General features: G+C 49.1%; 1 protein-coding gene across 2 annotated transcripts in view; it reads right to left on the bottom strand.

Annotated features, from left to right (window-relative positions):
* Window positions 1-11,908, bottom strand: part of cv-2 (crosveinless 2-secreting protein) — a 209,255-nt gene extending 197,347 nt beyond the window's left edge. For both annotated transcript variants that reach the window (XM_089579141.1, XM_089579142.1), the window contains exon 1: window positions 11,686-11,908. In XM_089579141.1, coding sequence (XP_089435267.1) covers window positions 11,686-11,764 — 79 coding nt within the window. In that variant the 5' untranslated portion in view covers window positions 11,765-11,908. The remainder of the gene's footprint in view (window positions 1-11,685) is intronic.
* Between the last annotated feature and the right edge of the window lie 6,533 nt (window positions 11,909-18,441).

The raw sequence follows: 18,441 nt of genomic DNA, 5'->3' as shown, positions 1-18,441 counted from the left end.
GCAACGCTTCAAGAGGCCATCGGTCTTTCAACGAGGATACAATGTTGACTCTACTTCGAGGGTGTTGCCTAACTGCGAGCGCGCTTACTTTTAAACAAAAAAAGGGGGAGGGGGGCGAAACGAGCACGCGGAACAAGCAACAGAGTAATCAAGAATTAAAAAGCATATATTTTCACCAGAACACAGACTGGCTAAGTAAAACTTCTGCCCGACGAGGGACTCTGTTCTCTCTCAGTTTTGAGTGTCATTACGGCAGAATCAAACGACATTTAACTATAAGACATACACTTGTCGGGCACCAGATTACGACGTCAGAGAACAAAAGTGTCATGAAGGTACCTGGCTGATATGGACATTTCCTTATTTTCTTTTACGTTTTGTCCGCAAGCAAATACGCGGTCTTATTCACCGCGAATCTGAAATGTTGGAGGGGCTGACTTCCAATCCTTAGCTTACATAAACCATTAGGTCGTCAATCAATCAATCAATCAATCAATCAATCAATCAATCAATCAATCAATCAATCAATCAATCAATCAATCAATCAATCAATCAATCAAATTGATTGATTAACTGATTGACTTGTACAAACAATACTTGTGTAAGGAATACCGATAGGATGTGTCTTGAGAGCTAAGAGGTCTGATGGTGTTCGCTAACAGAGAGCTACTTATTTAACAAGTAATGTACTGACAGACCTACCTGACTCCAGGTTAATTATTGCATAGTTAAATGAAATAGGTACAATGGTGACCTAAATCTGGATATTTATTAGGAAAAAGATAGCAAATGCGCTCGAGCAGTATAAGAATATTTACAATAGCTAACAGAAACTTGCACATCGTTATAACATATGTCATCGCTTTCGCATTAGTTCGCACGCTACAGCAAAACACCCAGTTTGGAACAAAGTGAGCAAAGTTTCATAACTCTGGCATCATCTCAGCAGCCGGTTAGTAACTACAGCATGCATTAAGAAGAATGTTTTATTTCTATCCGGCTGCGCTGCACTAAATTAAATTGCCGGAACGGATGACGCAGGGTCAGCCGCTGCTGGCTAGAAAAAGAAAGAACACAGAACATCCGATAACACCGCGCATCATCGCACAATAAAACATGTCCGGTACCTGCGTTAGCTCAGGCGTTGACGCCCTTTCCTTCGCCCAGTTTGCTGGTTAGTAAACAGATTGTTAGTTCCGGTTAACCACTTTGCGCTTCATTTTTGCTAAGGTCTCTGTTTGCTTTAGAGGGGTTTAACGTCCCAAAGCGACTCAGGCCATGAGGGACGCCGTAGTGAAAGATTCCGGAAATGTCGACCACCTGAGGTTCTTTAACGTGCACTAACATCGCACAGTACACGGGCCTCTATAGCATTTCGCCTCCACCGTAATGCGACCGCCGCGGCAGGAATCGAACCCGCGTCTTTCGGGCCAGCACGGCAGCTGACTACGGTCTCTCTCTTGCTGCGCAAGTTATTCGAAAATTCCGTTTCAAAAGAGATCAGGCCACTGGCGTATCAGAGTAACATTAGGCAGGTTAAATTCATTCTAAACTTATGCAACGATCAGGTTTAAGTAGGCCTTGTTTAGCCGTTTGCTTAAAATGGATGCAACGACCCTGTCATGACAAGCGCAAGCACGCAAACATTATCGAAGTGGTGTGTTGGCCACTGAATTTCGCTAGTGCTCTACAGATGGTCCACTGAATGGGAATGCACAGTAAACGTAACAGCCTGGCGGCGTATACTTGCGCAACTGCTCGTGGGGCAGTTACGGTAGCCGCTGCTTCGCTTTCCCGCCGAACAACGACACCGGCGCTAACCTTGTGCTGCAAAGAAAGGGCGCTCTTGCCGAAGACGACTGCTGCGGCTAGACGCGCATTTCAGGCGACAACGCTAGTAATTCTCACGCCTCGCGGAACAAGAAAAACAGGGAGTATTTACTCTTGCTGGAGTGTTTTGAAAGAGTGCCGCGCACAATCTCTTCGGAAAGATGTGCGCAAGCTATTGAAAGAGCTTGCACGCGTCGTTTCCCCTCCTGTCCGTAATCGCACATGTACTATGCGAAATTGGAGCCCGTACGCGGATTCCGGTGTCGAGTGCGTCATTCGTACACAGATAGTGGGAGATAGCGCCCCATTCAGGCATGCCTGTACTCGCGCAGGGCAGCGCCTCGGCGGCAGCGCTGAAAAGGTCTTCGTCCGAGGTGTCAAAAGATTCCAGGTAACGGGAGGCGGCTTCGAAAGCGCTCTGGTCAAACCGCCGATAAGCCCGGCGAGGAACGCTATGGATGTTCGGGCCAGGTCCTTTGGTCAACGCACGATGGCACACGCGTGAGCGCCGGCGGACAAAAAGAGAGACGCCACGGTCGGGGGAGTCAGTTCCAACCGCATTTGATTCCACGAAAAGTTCGATAAAAAAAAAAAAAAAAACAAAGCCCTTTGTGCTTCTGTACGAGGGCACACGACGAACGAGCTCGTTATCAAACAGGAAGAGTCGAAGTGAGAAAGTCAATGAAGCCAAGCTGGCAAAAATGTCGGCACCTGTACCATATATCCCCATAGCCCTCCTAATTGCTTTATTTTCTAGCAATCTTGTGCGTGTTGTTGGAATACGCAGGAGAGGAGAAAGCTTCACCTAGTTAAGGCTGGGGAGGTTGGGAGGAGTCATGTCTACTCCGCACTTGGGAAAGGGAAAGGACAGAGAAAGAGGGAGCGTTCGAAGATGGGAGGTATAACGTAAAGGGCGGTTAATTTTATTCCTCGCACGCATTTCCCTTAATAAAAGTGCTATAAAAGATACGGAGCACTGCTTTTAAGTTCGGATAATCTCACCCTGCGAATATCTAGTTCAGGCTTACATTTAAGTAATAATTGATTACTTACCTTGGAGATTTAAGTTAACGTTTTAATTGATTCGTGTTTATAAAATAAACACGGCAAATTTTAATTCCGCGTTCCTGAAGGAGCAGCTTCAGCGCATGCAGCATGTTACGCAATGTTGCACTGTGCTCAGGTCTATACGCGTGCAAAAAACTGCACTTATGCACCTTACAGAAATCAAAGATCTGACAAGCGTAGCACCTGTTTGCACAGGTGTTATGTCCTCGGTTACGTTCTAATAGACAGAAAACGTAACTCGCGTTACTTCGCTGCGCTAACGTGACAGAATCCGGAGCAGAACGGAAGCAACTTCTATTGAGAAAGCACATCTGCTTTCTTGGGATGGACAACATTATGGAAAACATTACAGACAAGCAATTAATTACGAAGCAACACGAGGTCAGCGCAGTCTTCAAGGCTGGTTAAACGGTCAGTCTGAAATTAGCGGGTCTTTTCACGGTCGTGAGCGCGATGGTACGCTTTTTTCTAATCTGAAAAAAAAAAAAAAAAAATCGATAGCGGCGAGCTGGGACCACTGACTCACAGTCACTGCTATATTTATGGGCTTTTAGGTTTACAGAACTCGTTAGCAAGGGCGTCTTATCAAGCTCTATTGTCCCTGGACGTGAGATACAAAAGTGGCGGCAGCAAGTCCAATCTCAAACGCGTATAATCGCCAGCTTATCGCGATAAACGTTGCTACATAAACAGGCTGCCGCCGGAACTAATTACTGGCGTATACAGGAGCTTGACACACCTGACAAAAACACAGACAAGTGTGAAGCTTGCTCGCGTTATTGTTCTCACTTCACTCCTGCGTGCCTCGGATTTTTGCGCTATATGATATGCCAATGCAGTAGTGATGTCCTAAGTCATATAAAGGCAATAAAATGCGCTCTGCAACTCGGCCTGCCTTTCTTTTTCGTTGAGGGGGGTTGAATGAATCGAATTATAATCACCCGAATGCAGCTGTATTCTTCATCGGCACAATAACGCAGCCGCCACGTCGAAGTCTGGTGCTTTGTTTCAGAGCGCAGAGGTTGTTCCGCCACTTTTGGTGACTGCGCATGCTTAGTTTTACACAATTCCCGAAGTTTGCAAAGGTGCCATCTCTAAAAATGTTTCATCGACTTCGTTACACTACGCATGGAAAGCCTTAACGTCAGGACGGATGGAGAAGTCGGCCGGAAGAACGCGTCTTTGGCTTGCGACTCCACACTAAGAAAAATGGGAAGAGCGAATAAGAGAGAGAGAGAGAGAGAGAGAGACAGTGAAGACGTTAGTTGCATGGTTATGCCGTAGTAAAATGAGCTACGTGACATGCATGATTCCTTGAGGCTGCGATGACTTTGACATTAAGCCTTAGATTGCCCTCAATTTGCATCCGATCAAAAGTCTCTCATTATCGAATGGAAAAGCGCACCTTGCATCACGTATCTTCTGAGCCAGAAATGGCTTAAGTGGAGTCAGTGGGACAAACTGCGCCACTTAGTTGTGAATGGTTGGTCCATGTGGAGACTAACTGCGAGTGATGTGTCTTTGCAGTTAGCCTATAGGGAAGTGATGGTTACTTTTTGAGGGACTAATAGGGCTCAGGCAACGCAGTTACTCCCGAAAGGTCTAACCCTATAGTAGCACTTCAAACCCATTCTGTCTCAGAGTGTACAGACGCGAGTAAAGAATATTAGCACTAGTGACGTGCCACCGGAGCGGCAGACAGCAACGCTCGGCGCTGTGGTTACGAACACGCCGATGACAAAAGTGCCAGGTGTGTTCGCAAAGCACAACGCCGCGCCAGCCCCGCGATGCGATGTTCACCGCTCCGGTGACGTCAATGCGCTAATCTTTTTTTACTCGCGACTGTACTATCATTAATGATGTAGTGCTTTCGCTAGATCATTGGCTCAGATGTCTTAGGGAATGCAAAGGTCCCGGATCCTCGTAGAATTCTTCCGTCCCGCTGTGCACCTTTGGAGTTCCTTTCATAGTTCTCAAAGTCTTCACACATCGATGTATATATAAATTTAGAAACGGTGCAATGTAAACTAGTTCGCGGACTGAAAATAGCGATCACTTTCAAGCACGCGTAGAGGATACTTTGAGCCCCGCACGCTGGGAAGCTTTGAGGTCTGCTTCGATTGAAAAGCGACGCTGTGGGAAATACCGCACTGATTGTGCTAAAGAGGCACAGTCCCCGAACAAGCACCCTGTCATGGAGACAGGAAGCTTTCGCGAGCTTTCGCGAGCAGACAACGACGGTACAAGTGATTTAATTGAGCTCGAATTCATAAAAGACTATCGAGACGAATACTAGTTCGCACCATTTCTTCATGCTTTTTTTATGAGAGGAAAAAAAATGTACTCATTCTCCAAGTATACCATCCCATGCATTGCGTTTCGCAGTTATTTAAATTTTGGTGTGGCTGGGCTATAGTGAGCTGTTCGTACGGACAAAATATAGCTGCGTAGGTCATGGCCAGGGCCGAGAGGTATTACGCTAGAACGGATACACTGAAACATTTGCAAGCGAATGAGGGTCGTGATTCGAAAAACTCCTCTCATGTAACCAGGGCTGCGTGATTGTCGTTCAGCGTAGTTCTCGTTGGCTATCACGAATGGCCAGTGCTCGTGGGCCGGCCAGTCTGGCAGCTCTTCTACAAGACAGAAGCTTCGCGACTCTACGGTCGCGGGGCGTCGCCAGCGCGCGTGTTAAGAAGCTTTTCCTTGGAAATAATGAAGCAGATTAAAATCGCAAAACGAAGGCTCGTCCTTCTGTCGTCATAGCCAAGCAACTTTCTTATGGCCTAGGCACGGCAAGCCCGCAGGAAGGAGGCGATGTAAAAGCACTTAGAGAAGAAAAAAGGGGAACGGTCCCTACTCCTTCGTCCTGCTCACTCGCTGCGCTGATACGGGGCCCTTTTGTCAAACCAAACTTGCTCAGCGTGGTGGTTCTTGCGGAGAGGGGGTGGGGGAAAAGGCGGGCGAGCGCACATTACGGGCCAGGCATTCAATCGGAGGACCGTGGCCGACGGAAAGCGAAAGGGCGAGGCCCATTGTCCGGGCCAGTCCATTGATCCCAATCGCGGTAATCCTCGCGAGTTGCTTCCGCGGCGCGCCGGGGCCGCCAGGCCGGAGGTCAGGTCGGCTCGGCAGCGGCCAGCGCGCTCGCTGCTAATAGTCCCCCCCTCCCTTCCCCGACGAGCGGGGAATCCTGAGAGGCCCCCGCGAACGTGAAAAGCGCGCCCACAAAACCCAGGAGAGCCGAACTAATTCTCGCGTTACACGGGCCACCCAATTATTGGGCCTACGCGCGGGGTCATTTATTCCGATAAAGGCTGTTGTCGTCCCCGCGAACATCCGCGCCCGCCGTCTCACGTCCGGCGACGCGTACTCGTGAGAGCCGCTTGTTTCCCATTTTTGGTTTCTCCTCCGTCCTTTTCGTTCAGCGCTCGGCCTGCATGCACAAACGAGCTCGAAAGGGTGCGCCCAAGGGAGGCGGAAACGGAACGCCGCGGCCTCCGCACGGGAAATCACTGCGCTGACGCGAGCGAACCAGTCGCGTGGATTACGTGTGTGCTACGAACAATGCCATTCGGCTCTGCGCGCCTGTGTGCGTCTGTGTGTGCGTGTCTGCGGTAAATGTTTCTGGTTGTCAGTTTCGCAAGGTGCTCAACGTCTACTGCGAACTTCCTCCCATGGCATGCCCTGCCTCGCGGTCATTTCGGTGCAAACAATTTGTCCACTGCCTTCGCTGATATTGCGTTCAGAGCAACCTTATTTGGTTCGGCAAATATCGCTTCATGAAAAGGCGCGCGAGTGCGGACTTCCATGGTGACACGCCCTTAGAAAACACAAAGACCGTGGTCAACCCGCATATAAGCGCCTTGTGCCCCTAGTGCTGCCTCCAATAAATGGGAGTTATAAGAAGTAGGGAAGTTATAAAAGCCTATTGCCGTTTCTCTGATGCCAGCAGTTCGCTCAGATCGTATACCGTACCGCAGGGATCACGATGGTTATAGTACATGGTGTTTAACGTCACGATGCGGCGCATGGGCTGTAAGGGACGCCTTAGCGAAGTGCTCATCTCAGCCACCAGGGGTTCTTTACCGTGAGCTGACACCGAGCAGCGCACTACCGTTTTCGCTTTGCACCTGAACAGAAATGTGGACTCCAGGACCTTGGGCTCAGCGGCCGAACTCCAAACTCACTGAGCCACCGCTGCGGGCGAGCGATCCCGGTGCGTCGCATGAAAAAAAAAAAAAGTTATATACGTAAACTGCGTCGAACAGGAGTTCTGGGTTCAACCGCAGCTGATCGCGGACATGCGTGTCAACCATATGCACTCCTTCGACGCTCGCCACTTTCAGCCTGCGTTTCTTGACAGATAAAGGAATTCGCGCCCAAGTCAAGTGTCTACCCAAGTGCGACCTGAGAGCGCGGGCACTTTTCGAGATCTCTGTGACGCTCTGCTGATCGTAGGACGTCATGTGTGCGGCGAGCAGTGTTGCAAAAACCATTGCAAAACTTGAATGCGGAGTGAAGGAACGAGCGCGCGAATCGCAGGAGTCGGCAAGGAATACACGGAGATTACACGAACAAAACGCCGATCATTCATGTGCCTCGGCAATGTAGCTCCAACAGCAATGAAGAACTTTTCGCCGTGCTGCTTCCTCGATGCATTATTTGACTATAACTTTTCCTCACCGCACAGAGCAATGCCACTTCAATAAAGAAAGAACCTGCGCACGAACACGTGAGTACCTCACTGGATGTATGCTATTACGCGCATCTTACTAAATAACTAGAAGTTAAGCGTAATTCTTACGACGTTCGTTTATTAAGTTGAGTATTAATCCAATCAATATTAATCAAACCAAGGTGCAAGCATCTACAGAGGCGTTTATGTAAGGTTGCAGTATACGTGAGAGTCTAAGAACGTGCGCAGAACGCTGATTTGGCGCGCTATGAAGACTGGTTGAGACTTTTTTTTTCAAATAAAGCGGCTTTCTACTGAAAGCCACTTGCCTACACAGTGCCTCTGCGCTTCGTTTTAGAAGCAGATTCTTGACTTCGTTAAGTCTGAGTTGAGGCGCGCTACGAGCAGGGCAAGGACAAGTGCCGGCTCTTCGAATTCCCGCCGGCTCTCCCGAACCTTCGTCTGGTATGTTTTGGAAGAACGGGCGGAAATCTACGCCGCGCATCTTTCGTAATCAAGGCGTGAAGAGATTTCTCGGGCTCTCGTTACAAGCACTCCACAACAGACGTGTTGCAAGTCGCTTCGTGCCCACAGCGCAGCCCAGCCGCCTAACCGAGCTCTTCTCCTCAATGGTGTCAGTTTGAAACCTTACTTAGTTATCCGTGAAAACGATTCGAAACTGAGGGAGATAGCAGTGGCCACAAGGCGCACGCATACTAATCTTCTGAGCTGCACTAAATCATCAACTCAATCATTCCGAAACACTGCCGTTATGCAGCATCCAAAAAAAAGTAAACGGTGAGAATCATGCATTTCTGCACATAAGTGTGCGCAAGGAAGCGTATGTGCGCGAATTTTTTTTAAAAGCCTGTGAGTCGCCCTTTTTCGGCACTTAATTATTTACACTTATCTGTCCCTATACAGTTCCGCGACTCGCGTTCTTGCATCCCCTGAAATCCTTTCATTCTAGTTTCTTTCTTTTTCCTCAAACAAAAGCGGTCGCTCTTCACCTACAAATATTCCACCAAGAGTAGTAGCACCTCCACGCACGATAAGTAGGAAAGTAACGGGGCCTTGTGTATTATCACTGCCGCCTTAAAACACGAGCGCACAGTAGGGGTCCGAGAGCGGAGCAGGTGCTCATTTCGTTCGCTATCACGCTTGTTTAGAACGGATACTGGTCGCGTGAGCTTAGCCCAGAAACGCGGGTCTTACCGCAGGAGCTTCCCGCAATCGCCGCGCCCACAGCTGCAGTGCAGAGCGCGGGTATTGACGGGCCATCAAATTTCGGGGCGTTTGAGCCGGAGCTTGTCGGCGGGCGGCCGTGCGTGACCGCCCGCCGCCAGTCTGGCACGCAGTCAAGCTTACGGCGCGAATATAGTAAAACCCGAACGGGGTGCAGATTAGCCGCGGTCAAGCTCACAACACGCCCTAAAGTTAGAGTATCAGCCTTCCGCGTTTCTCGGCCGAGCATTTATCGGACTGGTTGCGTGTAACATTGGCAAACCTGTTGTACGCATACTAATCCTTTCAGGCTGTTTCTGAGAAGGGATGCTGGACTTTCCTTTATTCTTTTTTTTTTCTTTCTCTTTATTCTCCTCTTCCCGTCCTTTCTTTTTTTTTTTCTTGCCCTCAGAGTAAAGACTTCGCCTACAGTTGCAACAGGTTGTCGTCGTCGGTGCCTGCGAACGTGACGAAATAGCTCAACAATGGGCGAGCGCAAGGCACTCCACAGCCTCCCCAAGCTGTTTGCGACGCTGGTCAAGCTCGGCGGAGAATCCAGCGTTCCACGCGACGTAATGACGCTCTTTACTAAGCGAACACCGCGAAGCAACGGAGCTGGATGAAGTGCCTGGTGGAACCAAAAGCAGCGGCTCACTCGGCGTTTGTTTCGCTCGAGAATAGTTCCATTTGGGTGGACAATTTGTCGCTTCAGTAAAACAGGGGAGAGTGTCCTCAAAAGCGGAAACTACGGTCACCACGGAAACTCGAAAATGAAAGTGATGCAAAAAATAAAAACTTGGGGCAGTAACTATCTACACGCTCTACAAAGAGCATATGTAGATAAAATTTTTCAAGCGGTGCTCTCCGATTCGCGCAGCACTGACATCTGCGAGAGTTCGTAAATGCGTTTCAGTATGAGAAGGCGCTTCAGATCGAGGCCAATTAATACGTGGGAAAGACGGACGCACGGCGACCCTCCTGAGAGACATTGGACTGCGCTGACAGCGCCGCTCTGCTTATCTCGCAGTCGTAAATCGAGTCTGTCAGCGCTTTAAGTGCAATTTGGAGGTTTGGTGCCGCTGTAGCCGTCGGCGATTAGTTATGCGTGCCAAGAACAGAGAAAAGAGAGAAAGAACGCGTCTCGCCCATACCAAGAGCACGCCTATGCATGACAGCGGCGGCGGGAGCCACTTTTCAAAGCCGCTCAGTCACACGTATAAAAGAAAAATCTCTTTGTGACACACGCTAGAACAAGGCAAATATTATTGCCTGTTCGGAGAAAAAGAGCGACACCTGCAATTTTCTTTTGCGAGCATTGCGCGCTAGCGATCTTTGAATTATTTGTTACGTTTACGTAACGCAGGTGGCTCTGTGATTGCAATGACGGCTGATTATATATACCATAGCTTAATATCAGGTCCCATTTGATTCATTAGTGTATTTCTTATCACCGTCACGTCTTTCGGGCTGTGTGTAACACTGAGGCGTATGCATCTACGCATACGCTCGTAAAAGTTATATTGGGTCCGTTATAAGTGTCTCAAATATAACAGGTCGTTGCGGGGGGCCTTATCTAACTATACCACTAAACGATATAACGTACAAATAAGTTCGAACTGGCGGACTGTGCTTATACGTGATGTACTGTGGACAGTTTAGCAGTCGTGGAGTGTCACCGGCAGTGCGCGTTCACCAAACAGAAACAAGGCAATAAAATAAATAGCACCGAAGTTTTCCTGTGGGCACACACACACACAAAGACATCGCGTGCATTAGCCGAGTTTTATTTTGAGAACCTGCATGACATGAGCAACCTTTATAGCGTGTTAGATACGCAGATGATACACTTCTGGAAAGGGGAATCAGTACGATCGCAAGTCAGAATTTTTCCGCGGTGTCTATTTAAGCCAATATTCGCCTCATCTGCGAGCTAAGACTATGCGAGGGCTGTGAAGTGATTTTCCCCGCCGACCACCTTTCGTACTTTTTTTTTTTTTATCATTCACAAATTAACGTCAGACCCCCTCGACTGCACGATGCGTTAGATGGTCTTGCAGCGTGAAGAAAGTTTATTCGCGCGGAAGGAGATAATTCAGACGTAGAATTTTAGCTGATAAATTAGTTATTAGTGCAAAAGTGTACCTTCAGTGACCAAAGAGTTGTTTCTTGGGCGCGCTGTAGTTTTTGCGTCGTGTTGGAGGGACGCTTTCGACCGATCACAATCTGCGTCATGTTCGCTTTCCGCCGGCTTATTTCGCGTCCAGTGCGAACGGTCATTCGCGTCTCATTTTGCATTACTTCACGCTCGCCCCTCTAAATCACGTCGCGGGGAACAGGGAAGTGGTGCGATGGCCCCCGGCCGAGCCCAGTTAGGTCGCGAGATAGTGCGCGCGCGAGAAGACCGCCGCGTCCACGCTGGCGCAAAACATCAACAAGAAGGCGGGGTATCGCGGGGAAAGCATCTCTGCGTGCATCTCCGGGCCCCGTCGAGGACGGCTGCGTTTGTTGACAAGCCGGCGGCGCTCAATCAGGGACCGCGGATCCGACGACGCGGCACGCGAGCGCCCGCCGCGCCTCCGATCGCCCGCGAGGAAGAAGAAGAAAATTAAGTGCCGGCAGAGCGGGATTGTGCGAGAAGATGCGTGCACACCGAGGAACACACAGGTAGGCTCGACCGCGATGCCAGAGGCCAGTTGCCGGCAGCTCGCGAGCGCGTAATTTCCGAGCACGACATTTCATCTCGGGAGCCGTGAGTTTCGGTTGCTAAGATAGCAGACGACGCGGGGAGGTCAGCCGCGAGCGGTTCGCACCAGTCACGGTCGCAGCCGGGGTCAACCCCGGGGCTGTAGCAGCAGTGTTATTTCTATCCAAGGTGGGGGGCTCACCTCTGAGATTCGGATTGGAAAATGCGTCGACGAGAGCAGCGGTGGTTGCCAGCAGGAGGAGCAGAAGCGCCGGCCGCATGGTCTCGCACGGAGTGGCTGCTGCTGCGCTCGGTCGGGGCGCAGTCCATGCGCACACACAGCAGAGACGTGGGGAGCACAAGTTGCACGGCCGCTCGCTGGCGGGGAGCCACGTGAACGCCGCCGGACCGATGGGCTGCTCGCCGTCTCCCTGCTTTGCGCCGATGCCGCGACGCGAGGGGCTCAAATAAGCGACGCGGGCGACGCCCCGCGGATGATCTCGGCAACTGGGCTCCCGCTAGCTTCGCCGCTGCTCCTCCCGCTGGGACTTGGCGGAGGAGAGGCCGCTTCTCACCTGTGGCTGCGGCGGCGGTGCTCGCGCTGCCCGCGGGCATCTTCTCCCTCTGCCCGCGCTCAGGTGGGCGCCCCGCGGCACAGCTTCTCCCCGTGCCTGACGATTATGAATGCATATTTCTCCTACGCTCGCATATGCATGAAGCCAGCTTCCGCGAAGGAAGACAAATAAGAGAATAAAAGACCACCGGACCAAGAGCCGTCTCTCCTTTCTCGTAAGTTACGCTGTGTCTAATTGGTTTGCTTCGTATATGTGCGGCATTGGACGCAGAGCTCGTGCTTCCGCACTTTTCCTTCTTAGAATAGAACGAGCTGAAAGCAGGCAAAGGAAAGGCGTGGGGGAAAGGGCTGAAAATTCAGCCTAGGAGTGGGCAGGTGAGAAATGTGTCACTTGTAATTATAAATAAAAAAAAATCACACCGTCTGTTACTAGTTACCGCCGCTTAGCCATGAACTTGGTCAACGCCTATCGCACGTAGACCACGCTTCCGACGGCTGTAAAAATAAGAAGCTGGTGATAAAAACGATGTAGTTTGAATTGACAAATATATATCAGAAGAGCAGAAATCCTGTCTGTCAAGCCTTTAGATGATCAGCATTCATAGGAGTACATATACACCGTCATTCTGCTTTCCGGGGGCGTCTGAAGCGCATTCAATGGACAGATCAGGCATATAAAGAAGCTCCCGCAAGATCCTTATCATTGGTGAGCCGCGCTAGGGTATGCAAACGCATAAGATGCAAGACCCTCTCGCCTATAATTGCCCCAAACGACCGCGAACACTGATTGATTGCTAGACTGACTGATTGCGTTTTAATAACCTCGGAGGATGTCGGCACAGGCGTACACCAAGAGAGGTGCAAAAACAATAAACCACTAGGCAAGCATAGTTTATTCTTATTAAAGATCATTAGCCAGCCTGGTAAAAGTAATGGAACCGGCACTAAGAGACTGCCAGAAGTAATTATGATGTCTGTGTCATCGTACAGCTAAAAGGATGACGGCGTTATCTACAGCTACGAGGATTGTTAGCGACTGTTAGTTAAATAATGTTTGCTCGAACCCAGGGTCAGAGAAAAGGAAAGCCTTAACAGTTTAAGGATCAGTTTTATCGTTTAAGGATCAGTTTTATCGCCGCCTAGCGAAAGAATAAGAATGAACAAGAGTGAGAATAAAAAAAAAAGAGGAAAGAATCGGCACTGGTTCAATTGAACAGGGAGCTGTCATGGTAGACTTCCCGACAACTGCCCTGTTATCGGCAACGCAGCGAAGTCGAGGGCGAAAAGAACGGCATACATAAGGTAAAAGCGTTGTGAACACACGTCGTTATTCACACTCGTTCCGCCTACCAAAATATCAGTGTAGGATACAGTAAACAGCATCAACATGAGTTCTTAAAGAAATAGGGATGCCTCCAGTTATTGAGACGCAGTCTCATTTGGGAACTTATGTTAGTGCCTCCATGTTTTAAATTCTAAATTTACCATTAAATTTTATTCACATTCGAAACAGTTGGCTGAGAATAGCGTTTCGTGAATATTTTTGCTAATTGGCCTGCCATGCGACAAAGCTGAGACAGAGCTTCGGAGCTTCGTATCTTGCTCAAATTATTCTGCAAATGCTAGAATTGTTTCTTTTGCATGCACGTCATTTTTGTTTTGTGTTTTGAGTGGAAGAATACACAAGTGCACAATATTTTCAGTCAGTAAGTTAGGAAATGAAATCAGGGAAGGCAATCGGTCATTGAAGAGAATCAAGTCACTTAGTCAATAAAGGTCAGCCAGTCAAGTAAGCCAGTCGTGAGTCAAGGTAGTCAGTCAAGTGAGCCGCTTCATTCAGTTAGACAATCAGTCAAGCCTGTCAGTCAAATGGGTCAATGAACTCAGTCAGGTTGATCAGCAAATCGAATCAATGAATTCAGTCATTGAAGTTAATCGAGTGAGTATATAGTCCGTCGGTCAGTCACTCAATCAAATGAGTCCAGTAAACGAGCTAGTCAGCCATCACTCTTACAAGCGAGTCAAGTCAATCACTGCCAGTCAGCCAGTCAAGTGAGTCAGGTCAGTCGGTAAAGTGAATCATGTGAGTGAGCTAATCAGTCAACTGAGGGGAGGCAGTCAATTGCTCAAGTCAGTCTGTCTGTCAATAAGCCAGTGAAGTCAGTCAGTCATTCGAGTGAGTAAAGTCAGCAGTCAGCCAGCAAGTCAAGTGAAGAGGTCCTGTGAGTCAAATCGATCAGTCAATCACCTCAGTGCAGTCATTCAGTCATTCCTGGGAGTCGAATGAGTCAATCCATCAGGTCAGCAGTCAGTCTGCACAGTGAAGTCACTCACACAGTCGGTGAGGTCAGTAGTCAGTCCATCACTAATTCAAGTGAGTCAGGCAAACCAGCCAGAGAGCCAAATGAGCTGGTCAAGTGAGTGAATTAGGTCAATCAGTCACTCAGTAAAGTGAGCGAAACCACTCAGTCAGCCACTCAGTCGAGGCAGTCGTGAGTCAAGTGAGCCAAGCCATTCAGTTAGCTAGTCAGTCAAGCTTGCCAGTCAAATGAGTCATTCAAATGAGTAGAGCGTGTCTAAGTCATTTGGTCAGTCACTCAGTCAAGTGAAGCAAGTCAATCACTACCAGTCAGCTAGTCATTGTGAGTAAGGGAAGTTGATCAAGTGAGTGAGTGAGTGAGTGAGTCAAGCAAGTCAGTGAAGTCAGTTATCCAGATCGGTCAGGCAGTCAATTAAGTCAGTAAAGTCAGTCAATCATTCAGGTCAGTCAGTCAGTCAGTCAGTCAATTAAGTCAGGAAAGTCAGTCAGCCATTTAAGTCAGTCAAGTGAAGTGGTTTAGTAAGTCAGTCGATCATCTAAGTGAAGCCAGTCAGTTGGCGAGGTTAGTCATCAAGTCAATCACTAATTAAAGTGAATCAGTCGAGTCAGCCAGCGAGTCAAGTGGATCTGTCAAAAGTCACTCAGTCAGCCAAATCACTCAGATGAGTCGCGAGTCAAGCCAGTCAGCCAGACAAAGAAGTCAGGTAGTCATGACCTCGCACTGGTCGCATCGTGGTATTATGTAATAATGTACTCTCGAAATTTCGCCTGAGGTCGTACGGTTGACGTCATTCAATGTATGCTGTGAGTATGCTCCCGTACAGTAACATGCGTATGAACTTCGGTTTTGGGTTAAGAAAGATATTGCAAGTCGTGACAGAGTCGATAGCATGGGTATGAGGGGTAATTAAGGTCGCTACAACTTCTAACAACCTGAATCAAAATTTGGTAAAACAGAGTTTTCATTTAAATCAGTGCAAATTATACTACTCCAACGGCCACCAATATTAAGCGCTTTCTTTCTCTGACGCTCACTAAAATAATCCCTGAGAGCACCGAGGCAACCCGCTCCAGGAACGAGTAGATTTTTTTAGATAGGTACTTGGCGATAGGTATATATGCTCGTCGTCAGTCATGCAGTAAAAGTAGTGGTAGTATTTATTCATTTGGGCATATTCCACTATATACCCCAGAGGTGAGGCAAAAGGAGGCAGACAAAGCATGCCCCCTGACGACACCTACACCCCGGGTTATATATCGTGACACCGGTGGCTGAACAGGCAAAACACTTTCACGCACAAGAAAACGCTTTTCAAATGAACGCACTCAGTAAAGTGGAAAATTAAATTAGTTGTTAGAGAGAAGTCCGCAAATTACAACTTACGACCTTCACAGCGCGCGAAAAGGTATTCGATTCAATGGGAGTATCCTTAGTCATGCCGGTGTTGCGTAAGCGAGCCACCGAGAAATTACGTAAATATGCTAGGAGGACGCCTGAGGGCTACTCGGCGATGTTAGTTCGCCATTATAAAAAAAAGGGGGGGGGGGGGGGGGATGACAACTAAGGTGGTTGTCATTTGTCGACGATGTTGTGGTAAACAACTCAGGCGATGAGTTACGTCGCGTGATTGAGAAATTGGACGGAGAACTTGTAATTATAGGCTTATGCAAGCAAGTAACGATATCACAAAGCAAGCTAAAGTAGTGCGAAGCGGTTCGGCGAAGGACAAACAATTTATGACAGCAACGTGGCAATGCAGTTGCTTGGGAGTGCATTTATCTAGGCCGAGTAATTACTGCGCACACATACCATGACATATGGGCCGGGATTCTTTATTTTAAACTCTGTATCTTAAATTCTTCATTCTATTTTAAATACTACACCTTTCACAAGAGGGAAACTGAGCAGGGAGTAAGATTGGGTTGGAGTGCATTCGACTGTCGCTTGGAAGATATGAATTACAGCCTGCCGAAATCCCTAGGAAGGGAATCATACAACCGATGAATCTTGTCAACACTCGCCAATCGTGCCGAATTTCAGATCTTCACAGAAAGGATTTGACTGCGCCTAAGGATAGCCCAGCGAGGAACGGTAAGAATGTCGACGGGTCTTACGTTAACAGATAGAGAAAAAAGGCAGAGTGACTTAGAGAACAAACACCAGTTTATGATATTCTAAGTGAATTAATGAATACACAGTGCAGATGGCCAGGGCATAAAATGCGCAGAGCTGGTAACCGGCGGTTAAAGAGGTTGATAGGGTAGATGTCAAGGGGTCAAAAACGTAGTCGAGTGCGGTACGAGATTAGGTGATTCGCTGGGGTAGAGTGGTCACAAAACGACTTGAATCACACAATTGGTAGAAGCTACTCTCATCTAGCGAACTTCCCCAGACTGATGAAAATGATGTCGATGACGTGTCTGGGCACAAAGATGCGCGAAGCACGGCTGCATATATAATTTGAGCTAAAAGTAGCGCAAATACGCGGGATCAAAATTCCTAGTTTCTGTATCGGTTTCCCGACACCGGAAAAAAAAGCTTTCTGCCGATCCGACAACTGCTACCATATAAAAAGAATTTCGCAAAAAAGGCCGTCTTATTAGGACACTCAAATAAAGGTTTGCTTCGCTGCTTTCTCTTGCCAGCTTTAGAGGTATCGAAAAGTTAATGTTAAAATGTTTTTCCGATTCGCACAGTTATCGCAGATTCAAGTACAGTTGTTGCGCATTTCATTATTTTTCATCAACCGACCCGAAGCAACGTACCTTCTGAAGGGAGGGTGGGAAAGTGGTGGACTTCAAGAGAATACGTGAGGGTTGCTCGCGTTAGGTGTAGCATATGCTTTTCTCTGCAGCTGTTAATTCATCCGTGACAGAGCACCGGCACATGCAAACGATCTCGTTTTCAGGCGTAAGTACGGCCTTATCGTGATATTCCCCGTGCGTTTGTCGCTTGTGGATGTTACTAAACGTGCAAACGATTGGTAGCAGCGGCCTAGACAGGTAGTTCTTTGGAAGAGTCCAAGTCGGGGCTTCCGCGCCTTCGGCAGCGGATGTTGAATCAGATGAGTCTTGCGAGCGCTGTTTCGCCCTGGCAGCTTTGTTGGGGACAGTGAAGCTTTCCGCCATTGCGCTGCTCGACAGCGTCCCACCCGAGGAGAGCAGTGAGAGAGTCGGCCAAAGTGGCGCCCCGCGGAGCGGCCCCAGTGTAACTGCTGCTCGAGAGGGCCCTGTCGGTTATAAGCGGAAAGCGCATCGGGTCAGACCGCGCAAAGCGCGCTAAAAGGCCCGCGTTGGATGCATGTCCTTCTTTTTGACAAAAAACAAACCTCCGCCACCGGCTCGTTTACGAGCGCGCAGTAGCGCCCAACGGGAGGAGAGCCCGTGTTTGTTTGCCCAAAGTGAACCTAATTGCGGCGCCATCAGGGTATCCCTCGTCGTTCCCCCGCCCCCTCCGCGTGCGGGCCCTTTCTTGCTTTTTCGCCATTCAACCCCGAAAACGCAACGCAAAAAAGAGAAAGCGCCTCCGAGACACAGGGAGAGGCACCGGGGAAGGGTCGCCCAGGAAACTCATAAAACGCAAAGTTGTTTCTCTGTTTCGGGCCCCAAGTTCAGCGGCTGCGGACTGCGGAGACGGCCGTGAAAAACAAAACCGGACGATGGATGCTGGAGAGTTTTGTCATCAACGCGTTCCCTCGCGCGCCTGCCTTATATCAGACCGGGAAATACGGCACCGGCGGCGAGACCAAAAGGAAGGAGCCACAGAGAAGCACGAATCCGGCCCAGAAACGAGGCCGCCGTTGCGCGGGAGGCACACCTCGCCCTCCCACCTCCTTCGCGGTGTAGCAACCCACCGGCGCGTAGTGAGCAGTGCTCACGCAGCGAGGACGAGGCGTGCATCGCTCACGCGGGAAGGCAGAACATTCACTATCAAAGGCCAGCAGTCCTGCGTCGTATAGATCGCAGGGGTCGGAGAGCAGAACGAAGCGGGCGTTGCGAGGCAACTCAGTCGCACATACCGCTTTTGTCCCAAGAGTGTACAAGTGGCTGGACACCTAGTCTGC

This window comes from Amblyomma mixtum, chromosome 3, assembly GCF_055824585.1.
Source record: "Amblyomma mixtum isolate Tamu chromosome 3, ASM5582458v1, whole genome shotgun sequence".
NCBI lineage: Eukaryota > Metazoa > Arthropoda > Arachnida > Ixodida > Ixodidae > Amblyomma > Amblyomma mixtum.
This window is presented reverse-complemented; position numbering and strand designations above follow the sequence as displayed.